General features: G+C 41.7%; 2 protein-coding genes, 3 long non-coding RNA genes and 2 other non-coding genes across 10 annotated transcripts; 4 read left to right on the plus strand and 3 right to left on the minus strand.

The window, feature by feature from the left end:
- Positions 1-47: 47 nt before the first annotated feature.
- Positions 48-2,334, minus strand: LOC144983631 (uncharacterized). Its single transcript, XR_013647365.1, has 2 exons — positions 2,203-2,334; positions 48-1,829 (listed from the first exon to the last, which is right to left on the minus strand). It is a non-coding gene; the product is annotated as an uncharacterized LOC144983631 (long non-coding RNA).
- On the plus strand, positions 2,335-14,210 carry timd4 (T cell immunoglobulin and mucin domain containing 4). Of its 4 annotated transcripts, none has more exons than XM_078930560.1 (8): positions 2,335-2,555; positions 4,337-4,515; positions 6,454-6,616; positions 9,015-9,110; positions 9,214-9,293; positions 11,847-11,958; positions 12,202-12,249; positions 12,360-14,210. In XM_078930560.1, exons 1-8 carry the CDS (start codon positions 2,417-2,419, stop codon positions 12,404-12,406), a joined length of 864 nt encoding a protein of 287 aa, XP_078786686.1. In that variant the 5' UTR covers positions 2,335-2,416; the 3' UTR covers positions 12,407-14,210. The 4 variants fall into 4 exon arrangements, with proteins under 4 accessions (XP_078786686.1, XP_020567452.1, XP_011486055.2 ...); XM_020711793.3 differs by having other exon boundaries at positions 11,847-11,879; XM_011487753.4 differs by having other exon boundaries at positions 11,847-11,879; positions 12,216-12,249.
- A 943-nt stretch (positions 14,211-15,153) lies between these two features.
- LOC144981356 (uncharacterized) lies at positions 15,154-18,578 on the minus strand. The gene is made up of 4 exons (XM_078930558.1): positions 18,199-18,578; positions 16,974-18,051; positions 16,818-16,881; positions 15,154-16,712 (listed from the first exon to the last, which is right to left on the minus strand). The coding sequence occupies exons 1-4, from the start codon at positions 18,576-18,578 to the stop codon at positions 15,643-15,645; spliced, it is 2,592 nt and encodes an 863-aa protein (XP_078786684.1). The 3' UTR covers positions 15,154-15,642.
- Positions 17,990-19,388, plus strand: LOC144983630 (uncharacterized). Its single transcript, XR_013647364.1, has 2 exons — positions 17,990-18,067; positions 18,231-19,388. It is a non-coding gene; the product is annotated as an uncharacterized LOC144983630 (long non-coding RNA).
- Positions 19,389-22,203: 2,815 nt separating this feature from the next.
- Positions 22,204-22,276, plus strand: trnav-cac (transfer RNA valine (anticodon CAC)). The gene has a single exon. It is a non-coding gene; the product is annotated as a tRNA-Val (tRNA).
- Positions 22,277-22,513: 237 nt separating this feature from the next.
- On the minus strand, positions 22,514-22,586 carry trnav-aac (transfer RNA valine (anticodon AAC)). The gene has a single exon. It is a non-coding gene; the product is annotated as a tRNA-Val (tRNA).
- Positions 22,587-24,266: 1,680 nt separating this feature from the next.
- On the plus strand, positions 24,267-26,394 carry LOC144983629 (uncharacterized). The gene is made up of 4 exons (XR_013647363.1): positions 24,267-24,419; positions 25,141-25,319; positions 25,399-25,528; positions 25,704-26,394. It is a non-coding gene; the product is annotated as an uncharacterized LOC144983629 (long non-coding RNA).
- The last annotated feature ends 952 nt before the right edge of the window (positions 26,395-27,346 follow it).

A 27,346-nucleotide genomic window follows, 5' to 3' on the forward strand; every position in this document is an offset into this window, starting at 1 on the left:
ATAAGTTTTTAACAGTTTCATGAGTCAATCTATAACTAAAAAATAACTTTTAGCATTCAGAGAGACTTCTGCTCCTGTCTGCAGCTATTCTGCTCCAACCATTTCAGCTCTGAAGGTTTCTTCTCCAGATGTTTCAGCTTTTGTCACAGATGTTCATCAGGATGTAGATTCTTAGGACACTTTGGAACACTCTAAATTTTGGTCCTTTTTTCATCCGTTTGTGTTTTTGGATCCTTGTCCTGTTAATAAATCTATGAAGACTGAGATCAAACGTTCTAACACCAGCCTGGAAATTTGTCTCCAGATTGATTGGAGTTCTGTAGACGTCATTCACCGTCACAGGTGTCAACGCTATTACTGAAAACACAAGAAAATATGAAAACACTGATACAAGAGCTCTGCAGATGCCTGTCCGACCTCCTATGTTATTTAGAATTGGTTGCCCTGGTTACAGAAAGAGTTATGAATCTAACAGATGCAGGGTCAGTAGTTAATAATACACTTATTGCTGCAGACATAGAAGTCTTGGTTCACAGTTCCTGCTCATCAGTTTGTTTCCCAAACTCCCTGTTCTTTGTCAGACATCTCCTTCCATTATGGAGAAGAAACTCCCATCAGGAAATGCAACAGAGATATGTTAGGTCTCAAACATCAAGACTCAGTGCAGAGGTCAACTGTCCAGAGTTGTTCTGCTGCTGAACAGTTAGAAATCCTCCTTATTTGGCTGAAAAGCATCGTCTGTCCAACGACCTGCTCCCCAACAGCTACTGTGTGTCAGAATGATCAGTGCTCCTGTGCTTTGAGCAGCAGGAGATTCCACGCTTCCTACCGCTTAACTGGGTTTATCTCTGTGTGAATGTGTGAGAATAGGTGGAAGTTCTAGTTCTGGGTCAGGGCCACAGTGGCACGCTGGTAGCACTCCAAAGTTAGTAACGTCGCAAAAACCAAGCCGACCACAGCTTGATTGGCGGCCCTAATCAGGACGCCAGTCTGCCACAGGGTCATACGTTCACATGCTCACCTAGTGGCAATTTAGACACCAGTTAACGCATGGAGCAGGTTTTAGGGCTGTGAGAGGAAGCCGGAGTGCCCGAAGAAAACCCACACATGCATGAGGAGAACATGCAAAGTTCACACAAAAGAACCCAGCTCGGATTTGAACCAGGTCCTTCTCGTTGTGAGGTGAAAGCACTACACCACCATGCCAGGTAATCACGCAGATGGAACTCCTTCAAAGCCGCTTCACACTCCACATGTCTCAGCTTCATTCAACCTGTTCATCAATTCTGACACTTGTTGGTAATTGTTTCCTTAACCTCCCACCTGATCCAGTCTGCATGTGTCCCAGCCGTTCTCCTCTGCTTTCAATATTCCATACAGCCCTCTGCTCCAAGGTCTGGCCTTCAGATCACGCCTTGTTTTTTTTTTGTCTTCTTTTGTATTTGCAGTCCTTGGATAATGAGTTTGTCTCCTATGCTAGTTATCTATTTACCGGTAAATCCTGCACATCTTGCATTCCTGGTCCCTCAGATTCCTTGCGTGTGACCTGACCTGTACTTTAACCCAGACTCAGTCCTGTGGAGTTGAAGTCTAAAACCTGTTTCTCCTCATTTAATGAGACTGAAAGGCAAGAGCCTAGTTTTCTTCTGCTTTCCCCACAACCATGGAGAAAAACATCTAGGTTTCAATCAAAGGATGGGTCTATTTCCTGGTTTTCATCAGTTGTAATTTATTTTCTCTGGACCTGAGGTCCTCCTGCAGGTTCCCTCCTGAGGTCAAAAGGCCGGAAACCAAGAGAAGATGGATATTTTCAGTCCTTCAGGAGAAACCTAAACAGAACAGAGTTTAGTCAGATTCTTTCACTGAGGATCATGGTTTCTCTGTCCTTCGTTTTATTAAAGAGAAAAAGGAAAAGTAAACATATTTGAGCATCGGAAGTCACTGCAAATGCAAAACACTTTCAAAGATGATGAGATTTATTAGCACTTCAGTTTCCCTCAATATCAACCAGTTGAGGAACAAACTGGAGAAAACAGAAGTATTTGGTTTGAATGAAAGGCTTCTGTGTGCATCTGCGACGTCTCCGGGCTGTGTGTGTGTGTGTGTGTGTGCGTGTTTGTGTGTGTGTGTCTGCGTGTGCTGCAGAGACAAAGTCTTTCTGTCCTCGATGTTTCCTTCATCATAATCAAATCCTTCATTTACCTCCACCAAACTTTCATCTCCTGCATGGTTTTCCACTTTGATCCTGAACTGAAGCTGAACGTTTTTCAGATTCAATCAAGTAAAGATGAGGAGAACAGAATCCGGACGATGACGACAAACTTTGTTTCTCAGATTGAAAACGTCTTCGAGCGTCACATTGACATCCTCATCATCGACGCACAAACACACACAGTGTGCGGCTGGCCCCTCCCCCATGACCCCCCCACCTCTGTCACAGACCCTCACTGTTCTGTTGTTGTGGTCCAACCAAATGCACGCACAGATGCACAGGATGGCTGCTGCGCCGCCACGAACGCCACAAGCCTTCATCACCTTTCTCTTCGTCCTCACAGGTGAGTCATCCTCAGGCTTCAGATAACCTGGTCTAAGTTGGTTGTGCATCACTGAAATAGTCAATGTTAGATTTCTTGTTCACATTTGTGGGAGAATCTGTTGTGAAAGTTGACAAAGAAGCGAAGAGGATTACAGATGATAAACAGGAAGTGATGAAGATGAGATGGGATCAAGCTGACCCTTGACCTGCGGAAACCGACCGTCACACAAAGGAAAAGTTCTAGAGGAAACCGACGAAGATGCAGAAAGTCGTCTGAGTTCAGTTCATCTCTCTGTCTTCACACTTTGATGCATCCACAAAAAAAAAAAACAATTATTTTGATCTTGCTAAGTTGTAACATTTAAATCATTCCTCACAATAGTTGCGGTGTCATGCGTTGTCATGGTAACGGATACAGAGTCTGCATCGACCTTGGTCTGCCGCGGCTGCTGTATGAGGACTAACCACTGGATGAAAGTGGTTCAGAGAGAAAGTTCACCTCTCAGCACTTGTTTCTGTCCAAATGATGAAGCTAAAGTTTGTTTCAAAGAAACAAAGTCCACAAGTTGTTGAGCGGACTAAACCCACAACTTCTCCATGACACCTCTACTCTCCTATCTTTTACCTCAGTCGTGGATCTTGGTGTAGATCAGCTTTATCAAAACAAAAAAAAGGAGGGGGGGATTCTGTTTTTTCCTTTGCCTCAGTCAGCCTGTCTGTGTCAAACAGTCAATTGTCTCAGATCCTGCGTCAGAACCTTTCGCCTTTCGTCAGAGTCCCGAAAGCTTCTTTAGGTCTGCTATGTGGGATTCTGCAGCACCTTTTCAACCAAAGCCTGATCCAGAAGAAGGTTCTGCTGCTATGGAAGACATCCTGCCCTGTTTCAGTGCCCAGGAAATCTCATCCATCTGACCTTCACAACAACAGACCTAGAGCCTTATCATCACACATCATTAAAGTCCTGGAGAGACTCATTCTGGTCCAGCAAACAAACGAGCTCCTTTCAGGACCCTCTGCACTTTGTTCATGTTGGAAACATTGGAGCGGATGATCCATCATACACCTGCCATGGACCAGCTTGCTTCCATGTGGAATGAACTCCAGGAAACCCTGGTAGTTGCATTGACGGTGCTCTGTCCCAGAGCCTGCACGTCCTGCCAAGCAGCTAAATGGACCAAAATAGCAGCTCCAGTGTGTTCAAACCTGCTGAAGACCTACAGGAAACCTTTGACCTCTGTCATTGAAACCAGGGTTACATTACAAACTATTGAGGTGAAACTTTATTTTTTGACCAAGTTCTTATTTTTCTATCTATTATACAAATGAACTCTTAAAAAATCAAACAATGTGACTTCCTGGATTATTTTCTTACACTTGGTCTCACATACATGACATTTTTGTGTGAAGAAGAATAGTTAGCTGAACCCATTGAATCCTGACGTGTTCTTGAAAAAGTTAAAAACAGGGATTTAGAAAAAAATCTTAAAGTTTCTGTCAGTTTCCTATTGAGCTACAAGAAGTTTAAGTTTGAGGCTGGAGAATAAAAGCAGTCAAGACAAAGGGAAATTCACATGAACATGTACGGCAAGCCAAGCATATCAAAAATGAGTGATGTGATCACTGTATTATTCACTGCACCTTTGGAGATATTTGTTTTAAAATGACTGAATGAAAAAAATGTTTTATTTTTTACATTTGATCTTCCTAGCGAATGTATCTTAATTGAAAACTATAATCTCATTCTCACAGTCACTGATTTCTTGTCATCACTCTGAACCCTTGTCTGTCCTTCTTGTTCAGGTGGACAGCTGTCGCCCGTTTCCTCTTTTAAAGTAACTGAGGGGGGCGTGGCTTCACTGTCTTGTCAGTACTCGGTGAAGCGCTTTGGTCTGAGTCGTGTCTGCTGGGGTCGAAGCTGCGGGACTTTCTGGTGCAACAACATCCTGGTGCAGACGGACGAGAATGGCATTGTGTCAAAGGTCGGTTTAGCTTACAAACATTCCTGCATTTACATCTAGAGGCAGGCTTTTATCACAAAGACTTACAGTTGAGGTCAATGTGAGGTTTAATGTCTCAACCAAAGATACAGCGGCCAATGAGGCCATTTCAACAGAAAGGATTCTTCCTGAGTATAACAATTTGTAAGTCACAGAAGTTCTTTAGAACAACTTAACCTTCTCCAAACTACAACAACACAAAGGTAGTGCAAGAAATTTTAAATCTGCTAATAAACAATGTCTACATTTCTTGAACTGGCCGACCCTGTGGCACTGCAAACACTGAAAACACACAGATGAAAAATGGTCTGGAACTTTTCACAAAGGTTTCTATTTTGTTGCTACTGTTTTTTTTCTTTAGACAATTTTGTTGGCAACAGATAGATTTGGCCGTGCAATGGACTGACCAACCGTCTGAAGTTTATCCTGACTTTGCTCAACAGTAGCTGGGATTGGGCTCAGCAACCCAAAAGTAATTTCAATAAAAATGAGGTGGCATACAATCAAGAGATTGGGTTATGCGCCTGTAGAATAAGAATAGAGATTTGAAATGTTCATTATCTGAGCTCATTACCACAGAGCAACTGCATTTAGATCGAGCAGTTCTTGTAAAGGAACTGAAGTCCTTATGAAGCACTACTTCACATTTCCTACAAAGCAGTTCAAATTACCCACCGTTTGCTTTCACGAGCTAAAGATCTGTTGTGAACAAGGGGGCAGAGGCAAAGAGGCAAAGTCAGGTAGAGATTCTCTAAAATGACTGTGTGTGTGTGTGTGTGGGGGGGGGGGGGGGGGGGTAACCAGGAAGCTTTTGCTTTCCAATGAGTTCCTACTTGGGTAAGTGAATGTTGCTTCCTGAACCATCTTTATCTAAAAAAGTGTTTTTCAACCTTTTTTGAGCCACGGCACACTTTAACCTTGACAAAAATCACACCAGCATCCAAAAATTAAAAAAAAGGAGAAACTCATAGTCTGTATTGATCTACAGTTCCTCTGCAATCTCACATGCATTTTTGTGATAATTGTGGCAGAAATAGCTGGCAGTTGCAGCTGTTTTTTCAAAAAAATGTAATAAAAGTTAAGTTAAAAGATTTAAAAACTGTTTGATGTGTGTTCATTGTGGTTTCAAGACGTTTAACAAGGACGACTCATTGTGCGGTGAGACGCTGTCACTTTAACCCAATGCATCATGGGAGATGTAGTGCAAAAAAGCCACTGAACGCCAGACAGACTCGCTTCTCTGAGCTTCATTGTTTTGTTCACTTGTTCCACGGTCTGATACCGGATTCTGTGGAAAGCTACACCACTAAAGACGAGCTTTAGCTGTTATTTTGTTGGAACTTAGAGACTTTATGAGGAGAATCAGAACAAGGAAGTGAAGACTTCAACCACTTCTGATTGGTCAGACTGATGACATGTGATTAAGCCTCCAAGAATTATTGGTGGAGACAGTTAAAGGGGCGGGACTTTTCCAAAAACAGAGCTAAAGCTGTGTCTAAATCACGGTACCGTCATTCTTATCGAATTGTCTTTAATAGAATCAAATAAACACAAAGAAAAAAGTATTTTACGATCATTCATATTCCTTACTACTACTAAGATTTTAGATCAGTTAATGAGGGCAATTTCCCAGGGCACACCTGACCATCTCCCACGGCACACTAGTTAAAAACACTGATCTAAATCACCAATTAATTCAGTCCAGCACAGACAGACAGACAGAAGCGGGGGCTCCAAACCCAAGAACAGACAATAAAACAGTAAAACACGAACAAAGGAAGATAAGTTCCATACCAGTGAGCAGTTGCACCATTCACCATTCACTCAACCAGGAGTCAAAACACTTGAGCCACAACAGCATTAAGCCGTCTCACAGAGTTGGACTCTGGATTGTGTCATCCCAGCGTTCCTGTGCTGCAGGTGGACGAGCGGTACCATCTGACCGGAGACATCCTGGATGGACAAATGGACCTGGACATCCTGAGTGTGAGGCGGACGGACAGCGGGCCATACTGCTGTCGAGTGGACGTGGACGGCCTCTTCAACGACAAGAAAGTGATCATGAACCTGAGGGTGGTTAAAGGTGGGCTTGGTTCCTATTTTACGACCCTAAAGGACAAACCTTTGGCAAGGCCAGACTTAAAGATGACAAACTGAACCAAAACTGAAAGAAAGCTTGAGGGAACAATTTTCTGACTTAGGATGTGTTCTTTAGTGTACAAGAAAATCCCTTTATGCTCGACATAAAAGTAAAAAAACTAATCCTGACAGAAGTAAAAATAAACATTTACTGAATATTAGCCAAAAACGTCAGACATGGCTTGTATTTGTAATTCAACAGACCATGTGACCATGAGGACATGACACATCCAGGTGTGTCCTCTAATAAACACATCAGGTTTAATCACACCACAGATCAGACCATCTGCCTGATTGACAACAGTCACAGTTGTTGTATGGTGAATCCCACGATGAACATGGACTACAGAAAGAGAAGGAGACGGATCCTCAGAATGTAAATCCCAATGCAGCATGACTGTAATGCTGCCCCAGGCATGGGATGCATGTTCTTGAATGCGCATTTAGCCCCCAGTGTTCAGATAGGAAGGGTAGGGAGGAGCTTCTTCTTTTTTTATGTGGTACAATGGTGCATATCCGTCACCTACAGTGGGAAGAGGCTCGGTGCTAGATGCCAAAATCTTGCTCTGGGCTTTTTTTTCCCACAGCTTTACTCCGATATGAAAGATTTGGAGTCACAGAATTCTGGCCGGGCACAAACCAAACTACGATTATGAATTTCTCCTTCATGGTCCATTTTCAAAAGCTTGGCACTTACATTAATTAAAAGGGACGTCATCCAGACGTCGCTACTAAATCAGAGTTCCTGACTGTTCAAAGTTCAACCTGGTTTAACTTTAAACACGCGCGCATGCACACACGCACGCACACACACACACATACCCACACACAGACAATGACTGTGCGTTTTGTACGTTGATCCTGAAAACAGTTATGGAGACTTGTGTAGCAGTGTGTGAACGATAGAATTTTTTAACGTGGAAACCTGAAACATGTGTTTACACGCGTTTACTGTTATTGGAAGTGGCCGCTTGAACATGCGTTGCTGAGGGCGGTGTGAATGTAGCTCGAAGGAGCTCAATGTTCCTGTGGTTAAAGTGGCTGATTATTCAAAACGTATCCACAAGACAGAAGACTACCTCAATGGACAAAGCGGGAAACCAAAGAGACAAATAATACCAACGGAAATTAAAAAACTCAGAATGACCTTCTCTTCTTCAACAAAGTCAAATTAGTGTTCATTATAAGAAAACACAAGTGAACATGGGAGGGTCCCCATCAGTCACAAAAATCTTTTCACTGTGTTTAAAACTGATTTTTTTGTCACAGACAGTGAAATATGATGAATAGATATTTCTGTCTTCCAGACATTTGGTCAGCTTCAGTCTTTGGCTCTCTCCTGAGCGCATGGGATGAAAAGTGAACACCTTGTAGTGAATAAAACAGAGCTACATCAAAACTAAAAGAGAAACCTTTTTTTGAACACAACAGAGCAGTAAGGAGACGTTTGCCCAGCAGGAAAATCCCTCCCAGATCATCCTTTGATCTACTTTCAAATCATTCCCAGAATTATAATCATGCAGTTTTTAGACAGAATCAAAAACCTTTGTCATTTTCTAGGACATAGTTTCTGCAGAGCGGACGGAGCTTGTTAGAAATTTACCTCTGAGTTGTGGGCGGGACTGTTGGCGCGGTGTAAGCCTGCACTGATATCCCAGCATCCCTTTGTTTACACGCACTCCCGTTAGCTTACAGCCTCTTAAACCCCAACCTAACATTAGCGGTGCATCAAACATGGTGATCCATACCAGAGCTTTTCTGCTGGAGCCAGATTCCAGCTCAGACGAGGAAAACAAAGACGTACATGGATGCATCATAGTAGAGCAGAGCAGGGAGCTTGTGACATGCTAATTGCAGTTTGTATGTAACAGCTACAGGCCTCTTCTACTTGCTTTTTTTCATCTGCTCCTGATTCACAATGATTTGAATAAAGAAATACTGATAAATGCAGTTTTAAGGTTAATTTTCTTTATAAATATCCTCCATCTTTCAAAAAGAAAACAACAAGCTCTTGTTAAAAAAACACTACCTTTATTGGAGTGGGTCATCATCTAACTGATGGTGATAATGAGGATAGGAGTGGCATCTGCTGCCACAGAGCTAGGGGCCGAGTATTTCAAGCTAAAGTGCATCTGCCCTTTTTTAATTAGCAGAGCAACTAATAAAAACACTACAACAGAGCTTCAACAGAACGATCCGATTTAAGGACCTGAAATCATCTGGTCAAAGCAAAGACCTCAACATGACTCAGATGTGCTGCAAAGAAGACGGATGCTAAGTCACGTCCTTTTACTGGGCTTCCAGGTTTTTTCAGGAGGGACTCAGGTGTGTCTGTTTTTCAGCTCCGGCCAACAGTCTTCCTCGCCTGACAACAACAGCAGCAATGACCACAGAAGGCGTCACCGAGATGGCCCCCACCTCGGTCAAGTCAACAACGGGTAAGTTCCTGTACAACCCAGAGCTGCTGGATGGTACTGGATCAAAGGTACGACCAGAGTTGTAAGGGCCAGGGGTTCTTCATGAGGTTCTGTGTCCCTGCAGTGAACTGGAAGAGCCTGCTGTCCTCTGAACTGGACCTTCTGAGGAGGAACTCTACCTTGCTGCGCTCTGACACTGTAACAGTAAGACCCCCATACCCCACCCAATTTAAACCCAACTCAACTGAAATAAACCCAATTGAACTGAAACTAGATGTAATTACCCAGTATTTTCTGGAGTAGAAGCCTCTGGAATCCGCTAAGCTTGGTGTGATGCTGTGTTTACACCAAACATGATTAATGCGTCAAATTCACGTCCGCTGCCTCTTTTGATACTTGTCCAAAAATGTCCTCATAAACTAGACAGACTAGACAGACAACTCCTGTCATGTGTGGAAAAAGTTTTGTCTACATAGAAACATTGACTGTATATTTCATTTGCAACACTCGAAAGACAGATGATGTCCAGAGATCAGTTGCGTTTATTTTGAAGAGGTCTATATCGGTGATCACGCCTCCATGTCTGGGTTCATGATATTTTTCAGTCTTTTTTTTTAAAAAGACGATCGTCACCTTTTATACAGCAGGAGCTGCATTTGAGTGGCGGCTGCTTACTTCCATGTATATGTAACCCAGTTTGATGACTTGCTGTCTCACATTAGTCTAAGGAAGGTAAAAATAAAAACAAGAATAATGATGTCTCGATGCAAATAAGAAAATAACATTCAGGGGCAGAACAATCAGAGGCCGTATCTTAATTCCCATCCTAACCCATAACTACTAATAAAGCTGGTGTCCTGAATTTTAAAAGCAGTTTTAAAAGTAAGTAAGTAAGTAAGTAAATTTTATTTGTATAGCACCTTTCGCAGACAAAGGTCACAAGGTGCTTCACAGGTTAAAATATGTATACATACACATATAAAAACATAAAAACATAAAATATAAAAAGCATAAACTATGTAAAACAATCATCTCAAGCCCAATAAAAGTAGTTTCAGTTAAAATGCTTTGCAAAAATAAAAAGTTTTTAGTTGACTTTTAAAAGAATTCACAGAGTCCAGGGAACGTAGCGACAATGGAAGTTCATTCCAGAGTTTGGGAGCAACAGCCTGGAAGGATCTGTCTCCTCTAGTTCGGAACCGTGTGCGAGGGACCATCAACAGGTTCTGATCCGCAGACCTCAGTGCACGAGATGGTCTGTAAGGGGCGATCAGATCACAAACATATGGAGGAGCTTGGGAATGAAGGGCCCTAAAAGTCAAAACTAGAATTTTGTATTGGTAGCGGTAAGCAACCGGGAGCCAATGAAGAGCTTTGAGGATCGGGGAGATGTGATCTCTTCTCTTGGTGCGAGTCAAGATCCTCGCAGCAGAGTTCTGGATCAGCTGCAGGCGAGACAGCTCCTTCTTATTCAGACAGGAAAACAGACTGTTACAGTAGTCTAGCCGTGTAGAAACAAAGGCATGAATAAGAAGTTCTAGATCTTCATATGACACCATCTTCCGTAGCTTAGAAATGTTCCTCAACTGGAAGAAACAGTTCCTGATCAACTGCTTGGAGTGCTGCTCCAGCGACATATCTTTGTCAAAAATGACACCCAAATTTCTAAGGCTGGGTTTGACATCCTGGCCAAGAGAACCCAAGTGCTGCTTAATCCCTGGTATAGCATCATCAGGGGCAACAACTAAGGTTTCTGTTTTCTCTGAGTTTAGTTGCAGAGAGTTTTTACAGAGCCATTGTTTTATCTGCATCAAGCAGTTCATCAGAGAATCCAGCTTGTGTGTCTCGGAGGGCTTAAAAGAGCAATATAGCTGGATATCATCAGCAAAGAGATGGTAGGAAACATCACTGAAATCCTGAATGATCTTTCCAAGAGGGATCAAAAGTTCAAATCTAATTAATATGAGCGTTTTGTGACAATTATTTATGAGTCCACTGTTTTCTGATGATAAAAATGTTGATGGTTTATTAAAAAAATACATTTAAAATGCATTTTTTGGCAAAAACTGCTCCGACACAATGCATTACTCCATTTTTGTTTGGGACAGCACTTCTTCTGTGTTGCTCTCAGTAGTAAATACGGATACACACAGCTTCAGTGACCTCTAGTGGTTGTTAGTGGGAAAATAACAAATATATGAGTCAATATTTCTTTTGGAAAAAATCACATATAAATTGCTTCTGAGCAGAAATCACGACCCTGGCAAACCTGTACAAAAAAAGCGACTTATACTCCATACAGGATGTCACTGATGGAGCTATTAAAGGTCAGAAATGATCAACAAAAACAAAAAAGTCCTTTCTGTATAGATACTATGCAGAATGCAACGTGAATGTTCTGAACAAAACTGTAAATAGAAATATGCAGATGATCATGTTGTGTAATAAAGGGGTGGGATCACACAAGATTTATCTTCAACCCCCTCCTTTTCAAGCACTCTGTTTTGTTTTATCTGTCTATTCTAAACTCTAAACTCTTGTGTTTTTTTCATTTGTGTTTGAAATAAAGAACATTGAATTAAAAAAAGTATTATTTGTTCATATCTTCATATAAATTGAACTTACCTTCACCTCTGAAGGTCTCTGAGTTCCATCAGAGGGAGATATTATCCTTCATCAGCCTCACGTGTTTCCAGATTTCTCTGTTTTGGGGCTTCTAGGTGAAAGCAGCCTTTTCTCTCTCTCTTTCCATGCCAGGTGGAGGACTCTCACCCCTCGCTCTCCCTCCAGGTCAGCGCTCCAGTTCTGGCTCTCTCCATCACTGCTCTCCTGGTCATTGCTGCAGTTTTTCTTTTTCCAGCCTTCAAGCGTACGTCACTCACCTTCACTTCCTGCTGTCATGCATCACTGAAGACACTTTTCATTTACAATTATCATTATTATTGAAAACTAAACTAATCAAGTATGTTTACTCACAATCACGGAAGAGGACACCACTGGTGGAAATTCCTCTCAGCTTTTCTGTCATCAAACCACTTTGCTCCTAATTTTATTTCAAAGATCATGTTTTTGTATCACTACTGCTCTCTGTTGATTTCTGTGGTCCAATCAGTCTCTGTCCTGCAGGTGGACTTCACCGAAGAGCCTTCAAGAGTGTCTGGTGAGTTGCAGTGTTTCTTTCCGTGTGAGATCTCAATGTCATTCATGAACTCAAGCTTGTTTCAACAAAAGACAAGGAGCTGCAGCGTGATGAACTTCTTTCTCTTCCAGTTTCTCCCCAGAGGAACCTCCCCACATCATCTATGAGATCCGCATGAGGAGGCCAGTGCAGGAGAACATCTACACTCTGGACTAGAGCGCCTCCTCCAGGCTGGGAGATGCGTCCCTTTGTGCTGTTGCTGCTTGTACTTGACGGTTTTATTTTATATTAAAAGTGTATGAAAAGCATTCCTGATCCATTTTCTGGACCCGTTGTATCACGAAGTTGCCTAAGCCTATCCCGGCCACTGATGGGCGAGGGCAGGGCAGGGCAGGGCAGGGCAGGGGACACCCTGGACAGATCGCCAGTCTGTCGCAGGGCCACATCATGCAGCCATGTGTAACGGCGATGGACAGCGACGAGCAGCCGTCAGACGCAGGCAGGACCAAGGCGGAAGAAGACAGACGGTGTAAACAAAAGACACGAAGATAGCCAGCAGGAGGAGGTTCGCAGGCCGCAAGCATAGGGTTTTCGGAGGCGGGAGCGCGGAGGCAGCGACAGCCCCATGATTTCCTTGTGATTCGCTCTGGTAATTCACCGGCTGTACACCATTCTACAGGAGAGAAAATACTGTTTTCTGTTTGCCTTATTTTTGGAGCTGAGAGTTCAGATAAAGCTCTCAGAAATCCCTCCAGGTCTTCTTAGAAAGCAGACCAAATCCAACCAGCTAGTTGTCCTCACTACTTGAAGGTGGCTCCACTGATCTTTCAGCTAAATAGTTTCTCAGATTTTGTATATTCCTGCAATACAATATACATGCATATATGTAATCCATTAAATGCATAATGAAATACTGTAACCCCTGTTATGCATAATAAAAATAGCATAGAAAATATAATGTAACCCCTGTTCACCTCCACACTACCTTTGGTAAAATGAAAAAGGTTTTGAAAACACACACACACACACTTAACTGGACAAAGTTTCTAGTTTAAAGACGTTCATCTCATCCCAGCTGTTATCCTCACCGCTGGAGTTTCAGTCCTCATGTCCAACAATGACGGGAAGAAAAAATTGAAACTTTGTCCTTTTAATTTTATTTTTACTTTCATGAGACTTTAACTTGTGTTCTTGTGTTTTAACAGCGATCGGATCTAATCTGGCTGCAAGTTTGTTGTCGTTTTCTCTTCCTGTAAAATCTTTACTACTAAGGCGATGTGGAAACAGCGCCCCCCAAATCTAGCTGGTGGTGAAAAAGTGTATTACATCCGTAGTGTTAAGAACTACCATAGAGAATGAATGGGAAAAGTTAAGGTTCGGGCCTGACATAAATACCTGTAACACGAAACAGCCAATCAGATTGTAGCTTGTGTAGCGCTGTCCAAGGGGATAAAATCCTTTGGTCCCGAGTTCGAACCCGGTTAGAGTGAAGTCAGTCAGAAGTTATGGTTTAATAAATGTTATTTATGTTAAGCTGAAAATGACATTTCACAATTATAATTTTCCACTTCTATCCTGTCTTTGCTTGTGCCAAATAACAGTCATGATCTGTTGCTCATTTCAATTTCAACCATGCTTTATTAACATATTAACATGTAATAAATAAAACACAGTAACACAAAACGTATGATGTTCTGAGGTGGGTTACGCCACAAGGAGATCATATTCATTGCAGGCCTCACAGGTACAGACCCAGGCCACAGTCCTAAGGCTTCCATCTGTGTTTTCATCCAGATCCTCTGCTGTGGAGAACAGTTCCAGCTGCTAACATCTTGGTCATAGCATGGAAGTGGTGGAGCAGCAGGCGTTGGCTGAAAGTGAGCAAGAGGAGGAGCTGCAGACTGAGCTAAGGTTCTTCCAACGACTGCTGCAAAAATAACATGAGTTGTTGTTAAATAAACAGCATTATCACAAAGTCCAAATGAATACAGTACTTAGCATTTTTGTCAAGACTTATTGCACTGACTGCAGGTTTTATCCTGCACTCTTCTTAAAAACTGCACCGTTCTACTTTGAGACAGTTCCAAAACGAGCAGCTCTGGTGGTTCTGGCAGAGGAGTCTTCACTGGAGCAGAAGAAACTGGTGAAAAAAGACAGTCAGAAACAGACAGGATGGTATCAGATCTCTGATTTACCATATTGGAGTTTCAGTCCTCATGTTCAACAATGACGGGAAGAGAAACATCTTTAAATTAGAAACTTTGTCCTGTTTTTTTTTTTTTTTTACTAACATGAGACTTTAACTTGTTGTGCTCTTGTGTTTTAACGGCGATCGGATCTAATCTGGTTGCAAGATTGTTTTTTTTTTTTTTCTCCATCTTTATGCTCTCTTTCTGTAAAATCCTTACTACTAAAACGACGTGGCAACAGCGCCCCCAAAATCTCGCTAGTGGTGAAAAAGTACATTACATCCGTAGTGTTAATAACTACCATAGACTATATATGGGAAAAGTTAAGAGAGTTAAGCTTAACCATAGAAGGTATGGTCGCAAGCAACATGACATCCATAGTAACTATCATGGAGAGTTCAATAAAAAGATTCTCAACAAGACCCCTATCTGTTTCCGTAGTGTAGTGGTTATCACGTTCGCCTCACACGCGAAGGCCAGCCGTATATACCTGTAACACGGAACAGCCAATCAAATTGCAGCTACTGCAGCATAGTCAGCCAATCAAACTGTGGCTTGTGTAGCGCTGTCCAAGCTGATGAAATCCTTTGGTCCCGAGTTCGAACCCCGGTTAGAGTGATGTCAGTCAGAAGTTGTGGTATAATAAATGTTTTTGTTAAACTGAATATGACATTTCATAATTATTGTTTTCTACTTCTGTCTCTCCTTGTTCCAAATAACAGTCATGATCTGTTGCTCATTTCAATTTCAACCATGTTTTATTAAGAAATCAACATGAAAATAAATAAAACACAGTATTTAACACAAAATGTACCAAAATGTTCAACCATGGATTTACAATTGAAGGGCAGAAGGGTTTAAACAGGCAAAACTTTAATACAAGTATTTTAAAGGTGTAAAATGAATTGAGGAAGTAGTAAATATGTTTGCTTTTTCTATCAAAACTAAACACTAATAATAAATATGTAAGAAAATTGTATTCACAAAATAGATTTCACAAACTAAATTACAAATATTTTCACATTGATAGATAACATCACGAGTTCTATCATAATCAGTGTGTTATCAGAAGAGAACTTAATACAGGCAAACATATAGACAGGTTTAGCAGAGATTTTGACGTTTTACACTTATTTCTCATCCAATATGACAAGCTGAGGTAAAATGAGACAAAAGTGGTCAAAACAGCAACATCTTTTGATAACAAATAGAACAGACATAAAAGCTATCTCTTTCCCTCTTCTGCTTGCCGGCCAGCAGCCCACCTCATCTTTTCAGCCTCATAAAAAGGAGACTGAGAGAACTCCTCCCAGGTCATTTCTTGAGTCATCCCATTTGCCCGGTGGAGGGACAAGACTCTGGCAGGACAGTAAACATACTTCCCCACAACACCAGGGAACCCGGTGTGTATGTGTGGACTCTCTGGACCTTGTTTCAGTGGTTTGTGGCAGAACCTGCACAGACGCCCACTGGGATGCTGCTCCCTTGCCTTTCTTTTCTGTCGGTCCTCCAAAACCTTTCTGCATTGTGCAGACCTCTGGTTTGCAGCCTTTAACTCTCTCTCAAAAAATGGCGTGGCAGCAAAGTCTGCAAATGGCATCCTGGGGTTTGTAAGGCCTTCTGCTGCATAGATCTGGAGTACTTTTTTGGAGCAGTAGAAGTATCTCACATCCCCAGACTGATAAAAGAAATGAACAGAAGATCCATCACCAAGGTAACGAGACTTTGGCTGCCCACAAGCAAGACAGTTCCTTGTCATTTTTTTTTCAGGTTTCTGCTGTTGTTGCTGCAGACCTACAATCTCCTTCACCATTTTTTCAACGTCAGTCTTCGTTAAAGGAGCTTCATCTGGTTTAGAGCTGGGGGGGTTCACTGGAGCAGGAGGGAGAGTCACAACTGGCACAGTGACAGTTTCACTGCCTTCAGTGAGTTTATGCCACAGCTGCTGGGTTTCCAAAAGTTTTTCGGGACTAGTGTTCATAGACGAACTTCTGTTAATCATCTTCGCCATGTGCTTCACGTAGCGGGAGATGTGCTGTTTAGTGGTGGGGTGGAGGAGGCTGTTGGGATTCCTGGAGGCAGTTTGAACAAGGGCGGCATACTCTGCGTCTACCTTGCTCAGAAAGTCCTTTTGTCCATGGTGCTTTGCCAGAAGGACATCAGTGGCATCCCTCATTGGATTTGTCCAACGAGAATGGTCCAGGACAAAAAGCAGACCCCCTGCTTTGATAGGACCAGTGCGAGCTGCGCGTGGAGAGGCAGCAAAAGGCAGTGGTGGTGGTGTCGTTGAGACATCTGATGGAGAGGAAAAAAGAGAAAAGTTAACCCCTTCTCACTTCTCTTTCCTTGAATGCAATGCACAAATAAATTAAAAAAGGCTGAAAATTTGAACTAAATTACCTTTCACTTCAGGGGCTTGGGTCATTGCTAGTGAGTCATCAGCAACCACACCTAAGACATTATCCTGAAACATTGGACCATTCAGTTAGTTTAAACTTGTTATGTAGCTGCAGTTTTATTGTAATAGAGTGAGGATGTTTGTTACAACAAACTTACATGAGCAGAGTGTTCTTCTCCATGTTCTTCAGGCAGGTCGATGACTGTTTCATTGGAAGGAGGTGGTTCTGGAGACAAACGCTCTTCTTCCTCAACAACCGGGTCTCTCTGAGACTTGTGTTTGTCCCAGTGAAGAGGAACCGGACGGCAGCCAGGCTCCACATACTGCAGTCCAAACCTTTCCCCAGTGTCGGCCTGTGACAAGACTAAGGCAGGGTACTTAGCTTGTCCTGTCACTTCCTTTGACAGTTTGTTCAGCTGTACAATCAGAGCTGGATTAAAAACTGAAGGAAGCTTCAGACCAGGTTGCTTCAGGCTCACAAGGCGCTGGAAGTTCCACCGAGCTACTCCAGTCATGCCTTGGGCCTGGAAAAGTTCTGTCGAGACCTGATTTCCTGTCACCCATTTGGACTGGTGGAAATGAAATCCCTCCTGCTGGGATGTTCCTCGCACCGGGATCCAGATCGGTACCGCTGCCGCTTCCCCCTTGATGTGGTTCAGCTGTAACGTGCCACCGTGTCTGTAGAGGATCCCGTCTCCCACCTCCGGGTCGCTCAGACAGCCCCTGAGGATGTGAACGCGCTGAATCCTCCACACTTTCAGCATTGTTGCCTTAAACAGTGGTATGCCATCTGGATCCGATTCCAAAAAGAACCTCTTCAGAACACTCTCCACCCGCACCAGCAGCTCTCTGGGTTCTGGGATCTTGGTGCGGCAGTGCTCCCTGATGTGCTGCTTTGTGGGGTTAGCTGGCTGGATCCCACAGAAGGTGTAGGCCTCCTTCAGCCTCTGAAGATCGGTTTGGTCCACCACACAAAAAGCTGCCGAAAGGAACTTGCAGAAGGAGCTGTGAAGTGGATGATGCTCTGAGATGCACTCCCTGGTGAACCGCCGCATGCAGTGAAACAAGTCCAGCTTGATGCTTATTTCTCTGTTGTATTTGGTACGGGATGCACATCTATTGGTGAAGTCTCCAGATGTTGCTTCACCCACTATAGCCTCTGTGGTCTTCCAGGAATCCCAGAGAAGATGCTCCTGAGGCTGGGAGTTTGGGATCCTGAATGGAGAGCAGCAATCCCTGTCCATGCACACAGGTAAAGCACCTTTTAATTGTTTATTGTGCAAATAAAGGGATTGTTTTTAAAACAATATTTACTTATGTTTTTCACGTTTTTACTGTTGAAACCATTAAATTAGAAGTAAAATGAACAAAGTTTTGTCTCACCTGTCAACCCACTGGTACTTTGCTTTTGGCAGCGCTGCAGAAATGTAACGCCGGGACAGCCCGTCGTACATTGGCTCCAGAGACTTGTCGCTTTCTGACTGCAGCATCACCCAGGACAAAATCATCCAGTTTTCATTCATAACTGCATAAGATGACATTGTGCCTGATGCCAGGACAACCTTCCGTGCCACCTTTCGGGTGTGGTCAGCCCTCAAGACCTCACCAAAAGTGCCTTGAAGGAGCAGATTGAGCGTGCCCTCCTCCCTATGGTACTCTTGTATGAGGCAGTCCACCAGGTAGTGTGAAGTCACTGTTACCCCACACCAGCCATCTATGTCTGTATACCCACCAAAAGGATCTGGTGTAGATATTTTCCTCATTGCCCCCGTGATTGTCTGCTGGCCATATAGTCCGCTCTCTCCATCCAGAACATTCTTCACTGTTCCCAGATAAGCCAAGTGTGCACGCTCGTATCTTAGGTGAAGAGCTTAATTTAGCTGATTGGCCATATAACCTGGAGACTTTGCTGTACGCCGCAGCTCATCCATCACAGTCTTGCATACTGCCTTTTTGTGGGTCAGGAAGGCTGGAAAAATCTCCTGAAAACGACGAGGCAGCATGTCCATCCATGAAGGTTTGTCTGCAAACCAGTGCTTCTTGCAGACTTTACAGGTCAGCCGAGAAGCAAGTATGTAGTACTGACCACTTGTGCCAATAATGACACGGGGCCGACCTGTTCCAGAGGAGACCACGAGGGGTTTTGGGCAGCCATGCAGACACGGGAGGGGGTAGTTGTTACGCACTCTTTCCATTATTGCATGGTCTGGTTTCCAGATAAAAAAAGGATGGAGGTGAAAGTACTTTGGGGATGGTAGCTCATAAATTGAGTCAATGAGTTCCGGCTGAGGTGGGTTACGCCACAAGGAGATCATATTCATGGCATGTCTTACAGGTGGAGACCCAGGCCACAGTCCTAAGGCTTCCATCTCTGTTTTCATCCAGATCCACTGCTGGGGAGAGCAGTTCCAGCTGCTAACATCCTGGTCATAAGATGGAAGTGGTGAAGCAGCAGGCGTTGGCTGAAAGTGAGCAGGAGAAGGAGTTGCAGACTGAGCTGAGGGTCTTCCAACGACTGCTGCAAAAATAAAAAAATACCTTGAGTTGTTGTTGAATAAAATATTATCTCAAAGTCCAAATGAATACAGTACTTTGCATTTTTGTTAAAGTTAATGCACTGACTGTAGGTTTTATCCTGGACACTTTGAGGCAGTTCCAAAGCGAGCAACTGTGGTGGTACTGGCAGAGGAGTCTTCACTGGAGCTGAAGTAACTGGTGAAAAAGACAGTCAGAAACAGACAGGACGCTGCAGCAGAGTAAAGCTGACAAATGATCCTCAACACTCACCTGCATGTGTGGCAGCAGGACAGCTGGACCTCTCAGGATAGTCTGGATTCAGATCAACAGAAATATCCATCAGTAATGCCCAGGTATTTAGAGTTCTTTGTTAGTAATTGTGCAAAACACTCAAAACCATGCAAGAAAACATGCTCAATAGAACAGGTGTGGTATGAAAATCAATAAATTAACTATTAGTTTCATTTTTTTATCTTTTGATTGACCAGGAAAGGTTCCATTATGATGTAATAATCCATGTGTAACCACTTTACTCTGATGTGTTAAGACATGTACTTTTGTTGTAATTCTGCTTTTTAAGACTGGTTTCCTTCAATCATTTTCATACCAAACCTATAACCAAACCCATGCAAATAACATAAGTCTGTACTTACCCTCGACGACGAACAATGAATACCTTCAGCATCATAAAAGCAGTCACACAAAACACCTGCATTAGAACAGGCCTGAACGTGGCCAACCAGCAAACAGAAGAAAAGAAAAGGTGATCCTGGTTTACGACAGAACCATCAGGTACCAGCGGCGGCGGTGGCAGTGGCAGCAGCAGCATCTAGACCTTTACTCAGTGAACCTGAAAGAAAATAAACCAATGAATATTCTTCTTTTTGAACAGACACATTTAAAAGTGCTGAGTGTAAAGAAAGGACTGATCTAAGACTAACATGTAGTCTAATATCAGTTTTTCAACTACCAGTACTACTACTCCACATACAGAAACATAATCAACACGTGATGCATGATGTGTGCACGTTGGTGCTGCTCACTTGGTTGGGTTGGGATTGTTTCTAAACATGTTGGTCCTGTCATCTTCTTCACTAAATGTCTCTGCTCTTTAGTAAAAAAAATAAGAAAACAGGTTTGAATTAGAAGTAGTAATTAACACTCAGTGTGTACTTGTGTGTGATTTAGTTTTACCTTAAAGGGAGGAGTTTGGATGGAGAGACAGAAAGCATCATTCTCTCCAACTCTTCATCATCTTCCATCTCTAAGGAAGATACTGAAAAGATGGGAAACATCATTTCTACCATGTTTCCTAACGTCAGCATGAACGTCTAGTCTGCCACAGACCTGGAGGACTAGAAGAAGGTTTAGTAAGAGCAGGTTCTGAAGAGCTCTGAGTCTGAGCCTCTTTCTTCTTCAGGTACTGCTGGAGCAGGAACATTTTGCTGCCTGAAACACACTGTTTCCTGAGGATAAATGATGCATATCCATCTTCTCTTTTCTCCCAGACATCCTTCCAGGTCTTCTTAGAATGCACACCAAATCCAACCAGCTGGTTGTCCTCACTACTTGAAGGTGGCTCCACTGATCTTTCAGCTAAATAGTTTCTCAGATCTCTGATTTCGTGAAAGTGTCGGGTATAATCCAGAAATGAAAAGAGACTCTCCTTCTTTGGTCCCTCGGCATTAAAGAGTCCAGCTCTCTCCTCTTCCTCAACCTTGTTAATTAAATAAATGGTGTAGCCAATATCATTTTCTAGCAGCCACCGAAAGGACTTCCCCTTGTATTTGCCAAATTGAAGAACATACTCCCCCAACACCTCCTGCCTGTCAGATGTATCTCCACCCCTAATGAAGACTTTTGACAGGGCGTTTTCCTTCACTTTTTCCTCTCTCTGGGGAGCAGACTTGTCCTGGAGCTCAGGATTATTTTTGATCCTCTTGGCTTCATCTGAAGGGTCCTGCCTGAGAAACCCAGTTGGGCCTCGTCTGAAGCTCACGCAGATTTTTCCAGGAAAAATTAATTTCCTCTTCATTCTGGAGATCTATAACCAAAGATACATTTATTGTCGTTAGTGGGTGAAGTAGCCCAGGTCTACTGTAACTCAAAAATAGTAAAAAAAAAAACAACAACATACAAATATATATATATATATATATATATATATATATATATATATATATATATATATATATATATGTGTGTGTAAATGCACATATAGATATTATTAAAGTTATCTACCTTTGGTAAAATTCAAAAGCTTTTGAAAACACACACAAACTATCATGACTAAGTTTGAAGAGGTTTTTCATCTCTTACGAGTAGCCGTATCCTCACCGCTGGAGTTTCAGACCTTTCATGCTCAACAAAAAATAATGTGAAGAGAAATGTCTTCAAACTAGGAACTTTGTCCATTTTTTTTTAACTTTTTACTTACATCAGACTTTAACTTGACTTTAACTTGTTGTGCTCTTGTGTTTTAACAGCGATCGGATCAAATCTGGCCGCAGGATTATTGTTGTTTTGTCTTCCTAAAGGCTCTTCCTGTGAAAACCTTACTACTAAGACGATGTGGAAACAGCGCCCCCAAAATCTCGCTAGTGGTGAAAAAGTATATTACATCCGTAGTGTTAAGAACTACCATAGAGAATGAATGAGAAAAGTTAACGACGTGGCAACAGCGCCCCCAAAATCTCGCTAGTGGTGAAAAAGTACATTACATCCGTAGTGTTAAGAACTACCATAGACGATATATGGGAAAAGTTAAGAGAGTTAAGCTTAACCATAGAAGGTATGGTCGCAAGCAACATGACATCCATAGTAACTATCATGGAGAGTTCAATAAAAAGATTCTCAACAAGACCCCTATCTGTTTCCGTAGTGTAGTGGTTATCACGTTCGCCTCACACGCGAAAGGTCCCCGGTTCGAAACCGGGCGGAAACATCTTTATTTTTTTTTTTAATTAACAAGAAAAACGCCTCTTCATCAATAACTTTTTGGTTAAATTATTTCATCAGATGAATATTATAAACGAAAAAAAGACTAACATGTTTCAGCCTGGAGTTTTCATATTTATCTTTTTTCTTTGATTTCTTTTTTCCAACAAAAGTAAATCAAAAGTTTATTCATCCAGTTGTGTTTTTATTGTCTTTAAAAAAGACAAAAAAAAAAAAAAAACATTGTTTCCGCCCGGTTTCGAACCGGGGACCTTTCGCGTGTTAGGCGAACGTGATAACCACTACACTACGGAAACACATAGGCAGCCGTTTTGAAAACTTTTTAAAGTGACTGTCTTGGTTCAACCGATAAGACTTCACTTTCAGTGCGAAAGGTCCCTGGTTTGAAACCGGACGGAAACAGTTTATTAATTTTTTTTCATTGAACATGATTTAAAAATACGACTAGATCAACAACCATTTTATTAAAGGATCTATAAACGCTTTGAGTAGAGGCGTTTATAGATGAAAGTAATTTGTGAAATAAAATAAAAATAAGATAAAAAAAGGGAGAAACATGTTTTGCCTGGTTTGTCTTGTTTAATAAAATTCCTTCCATAAATTTTTGGGTTTGTATTTAATACACACGATCAGCTTTACAAAAGTTATCATCGAACTACAGATCTTCACAGATTACACAGAAACCTCAATTAATGTTTAAAATACTCCATAGAAATGATGCTAACGGTAACCTATCACGTGACCAAGAAGAGCGCCTTGGCCTGCATCAAGAGTGACATGGACGGATGTAAAAGAGAATCAGGGAATTTTTCAAAATAAAACATCTTTCAGATTCAAAATAAATAAAACAGAAGTAATGCAAATTATTTATGTTCTCTGTGCGGCCCGGTACCAAATGACCCGGTTGGGGACCACTGGTCTAAGCTAGCGGTAGAGCACATAACCAGGCAGCAACTCCACCCCCTCTTGATAATTGTTTCACGAGAGCTAGCCAAATTTTATGTGGCTGTTTTGAGATCCGCTCACAGCCTAAGAGATGGCCCTAAAACAGGGGTGGCCAAATATTTTGACCCGCGGGCCACATAGGGTTTGAAAATCAGATAGAAAGGCCGAACCAGGGGCAGATGCGTGGAGTGAGGAAGAAATAACATGGAATCTGGATGAAAACATTTGGATTGAAAATGATCCTTCTGCTGCAGCTACGCATATATCTGCATTACCTTTTCACTAGTACAGGGTCCCCTCGTCTATTGCAAATTAAAAATAACCCGTGATCAGACATACAATTTTCTCACACAGAGATGAAGTCAGCAGATAAACTTTACAGTTTAAGGAGATCCTCAGCCATAAATCCACAAATCTGACTCAATAACTTAATCAATGCCTGGGGTTACACAATCTCAGAAACTTGCATCAAAACAACAATCCAAAATACAGCTTCATGCATGATCAGCACTTTCATTCGGAAGAAACCAAGCAGAACCAGCAGGCCCAAACCCATCAATAGGCAGATTCACACACAAACACAAAAAAAAAAAGAAAAAGAAAAAAGAAAAAAAAAAAGAAAAACAACAACACAGAATTCAAATAAAATCTACCAAATAGAATAAATCAAAACATGCAGGAGTCACCAGTAACAGTCAGTGTGAAGACAGGAATAGATTAATATGAGGTGCCGTGTAGGACATAATTCAGAATTAGCATTCACAAACACATATGAAATCTCTCACACACACTAGTGAAATGCTTGTATACATACAACTGAAAATGTATTCATTCACATACACATGTAAAATCTCTCACATACACATGTGAAATCTCTCACATACACATGTGAAAATGCTCTCACATACACATGTGAAAATGCTCTCACATACACATGTGAAAATGCTCTCACATACACATGTGAAAATCCTCTCACATACACATGTGAAAATGCTCTTACATACACATGTGAAAATCCTCTCACATACACTATCCAAAATGCTCTCACTTACACTACTGAAATTTTCGACAGAAACGGAAGGCATTTCAGTAGAAACGGAAGTTGGCTGATTATCGCGAGATAATCATTCGTCTGAATCATTCGAAAATGGCAGCCGGTTGCGCAAGGAAAACCACCGAAACGTGTAAGTATATTAAAAAATATCCAGTATCTGTTGTAAAATATATTTGTAAATACTTAAGATGATGTGTTTAATATGTTATATTCCTCAATCAACAACCTAGATTGTTTTGAAGCTCATCAATTTCAGTAATGCTAAAGCTAACGCTAACGCGAATTAACGCCGAAGGCTAAAAACAAACGCTAGATATTACATCAAAAAGCAGTGACTTCTAACCGTAGTCACAAGTTATTAACACGTTTTAAATGTGTTCATATATGTAGGGACAGACGAGGATGAGGAAAATCCGATCCATTTGCGGATGGAGAAAGATAGCCTGTTTGTTTTCAAGCTAGCTCGTGCCAGATGGGTAGAGACACATGATCAGATTTGACTTCATTTTAATAAACGGTTAATCGTTGTAGTACTGGGTTAAAGGTTTATGTCAAAGAGCCAGAAGAGAGAGGAGGAAAGGGCTAGAAGGGAGGAACAGCGACAGGACAGTCTGTTAAGTTTACTTGAGTTGAAATTATTGTTCTAAAATGTAATGCAGCCATTGTTTTTCCAATTTGTTTAATAAATGTATGAACAAAAATGAATAATTTACATGTATTATTTAAATCTGAGCTATTTTTAACAATCTCAAAAGGATTTTCATATAAATATCAGATGTACATATTTAGAATTTCGTTTTATATGTTAATATTTATTTTTATACATGTTAACAATAATCCTGGTCTTCTAGAGTCATGTGTGTCACAGTTGGAGCTGAAAGGAAAGCAAAGATTTGTCCTTGCAGACAGACGTGACTCTGCTCGTCCTGCATGTTCCTGGTGTGGCTCAACATCTGTGGCTAAGCAGTCGCCTTTGCTGATGCACAGAATGTGCAGAATTGAACTGCAGGCAATGATTTTCATTGCAAAGGTTGGTTTTACTTCCAGTGCCCCCAGAAATATTGCTCTCCTCCTCATCTTTATCATGCCAAATGCTCTCTTCACAACAGAGCGTGTTCTGGAGTGGTTCTGGTTGTAACTGCCTCAATGGCATTCCTCATGGGTTCCCTGTAGGGTGTCAGCAGCATGATGGGATGTGCAATGCAGGGATACCCACCATCACCCAAAAGGATCCTTCAGGTGGGTTTGTTTGATTTACATAAATTGGGCTTTTACGTAGAACCCGTGAATCATGGATTGATCCTGGATTCCCAACAAAAATATCTATAAATTTGGCATTAGAGTCACATACAGCATGCATTTTAATGGAATAAAAAAGCTTCCTGTTAAAATAACAAGCTGCATTATCTTTTAGGGCCTTTATTCTTATGTGGCAGCCATCAATGCTCCTTGTGACCCTTTGGAAGGAGAAAGACCAAGCGAGCTGCTAAAATCCAGAGGCGACTTATGGTAGTTCATTCCCACTGGGAAGCTGGGTGACCCTGCTCATCAGCTGGAGGATGCGGTCTGCCGTCCTGTGGACAACATCGCTCACGGTGGACCGTGTCATGTCAAAGACTCTGGCTACCACACTGTAAGATGTGCCACACGCCAGCCAGAAAAGAAACACCAGGACGTCAGTCTCCTGTGACCCCCCAGAGTGTGAGGAACCCGAAGCTGATGCTTCAGGACCATCGACCCAGATGCTCGATGGTCCTGCGGGTCAACCGAAAATCCAGTCTTGTGTCGGACTGACCGTCAGCGTAAAGGGCCAGGACAGACACCTTTGTGTTGGTAAAGCAGTAGAGACGTGGAAGACCCTGGAAAATGCAACATTAATTATTTCATTGAGGAAATTAAATCACATTTTTTTAATGTTTCTATTTATTTTGATGTCTTACATTTTAGATTATGAAGTATTTATTAATTCTGGAAAATCTTGTGGTTTTTATTTGGCTGGGTTTTTGGATTTTCATTTAAACTTTTAAAAATGAAAGTTTTTGTTTTGTTTTTGTTTAAAACAAGTGATATGGTTTGACTCTGAATAAAAAATTCTAAACTTTGAACTCACAAGTGTTTCATGTAATTGGACTACACAACTCACTTGAAAAAGAATGTTAAACTCTTACCCAGCAGACTGTGTAACCTTGAGCATGATTAGTAACAAAGTTTAAGTTAAAGTTTAAGTTTAACTAAAAAAAAAGCTTTAAGTTTAACTCACAAGTTATTCTGTCTGGTTAGGGCATCCAGAGGAAATCTTCTGAGATGTCTGCTTGTCCTTGCCGTCCTGTGATGCTGCATATCTGCTCGTTTTCAGTTTGATCTCACGAAAAACGGTTGAATTATTGCCAGGAACACGGACAGATTCATTTTCAAAGCCATTTTCAGTAAGGTGTAAGAAAACTACAGAAAAAAATGCCTCCTTGCAAGAGCCCGTTAATCGTTCAGCGGCACAAAAACAAAATAAATATTGGCATGAAAAAATAACTTGAGGGTTTATTTATGAACAAATACATTAAATCAACACCAAAGTGTTTGTAATTTAATTATTTATAAATCAGTCACGTTTTCCATGATCAGAATAAACAGCAGATTCATAAATAGTCTTTGTAAAATGTTCATATTTATTATGTTTTTACTCTGACAAATAAGTGTCATTCTCCGCGTTAAATAGGAGTAGTTCGCCTCCAGACCAGGTGGTGGCGGTAATGCGCCACTTTGTTTCCGTGTCAAGCGCGTTATGAACAACACCCAAAAGAAAAAAGTACTGAGCACGGGTGTCTGAATTGCTTTTAAATTCAGAGAACTATATAGAACTATATAGTTCTGCACTATATAAGGTTTTAGTAGTTAGGGATCAGGGCAGGAATTCGGACACAGGTTCATTTCCACTGAAATGCCTTCAGTCGACCAACTTCGTTTCTAAAAATAAAGTAAAAAAAAAAAAAACGTTGTTTCTACTGAAATGCCTTCCGTTTCTATTGAAATTTTCACATGTGTATGTGAGAGCATTTTGGA

This window comes from Oryzias latipes, chromosome 14 (genome assembly GCF_053564925.1).
Source record: "Oryzias latipes strain Hd-rR chromosome 14, Olatipes_Hd-rR_3.1".
Lineage (NCBI taxonomy): Eukaryota > Metazoa > Chordata > Actinopteri > Beloniformes > Adrianichthyidae > Oryzias > Oryzias latipes.

What these genes read in the sequence shown, in the direction of transcription:
- LOC144981356 (XM_078930558.1), bottom strand. Translation starts at nt 18,578, where the DNA reads ATGAGGAAAATATCTACACCAGATCCTTTTGGTGGGTATACAGACATA. An exon ending in AAGTACCAGTGGGTTGACAG is followed by an intron (nt 18,052 to 18,198) that starts GTGAGACAAAAC and finishes GTGCATGGACAG; the next exon opens with GGATTGCTGCTCTCCATTCA. An exon ending in CCAAGCCCCTGAAGTGAAAG is followed by an intron (nt 16,713 to 16,817) that starts GTAATTTAGTTC and finishes CCTCTCCATCAG; the next exon opens with ATGTCTCAACGACACCACCA.
- timd4 (XM_011487751.4), top strand. Translation starts at nt 2,417, where the DNA reads ATGACCCCCCCACCTCTGTCACAGACCCTCACTGTTCTGTTGTTGTGG. An exon ending in GAACCTGAGGGTGGTTAAAG is followed by an intron (nt 6,617 to 9,014) that starts GTGGGCTTGGTT and finishes TCTGTTTTTCAG; the next exon opens with CTCCGGCCAACAGTCTTCCT. An exon ending in TGCGCTCTGACACTGTAACA is followed by an intron (nt 9,294 to 11,846) that starts GTAAGACCCCCA and finishes TTTCCATGCCAG; the next exon opens with GTGGAGGACTCTCACCCCTC.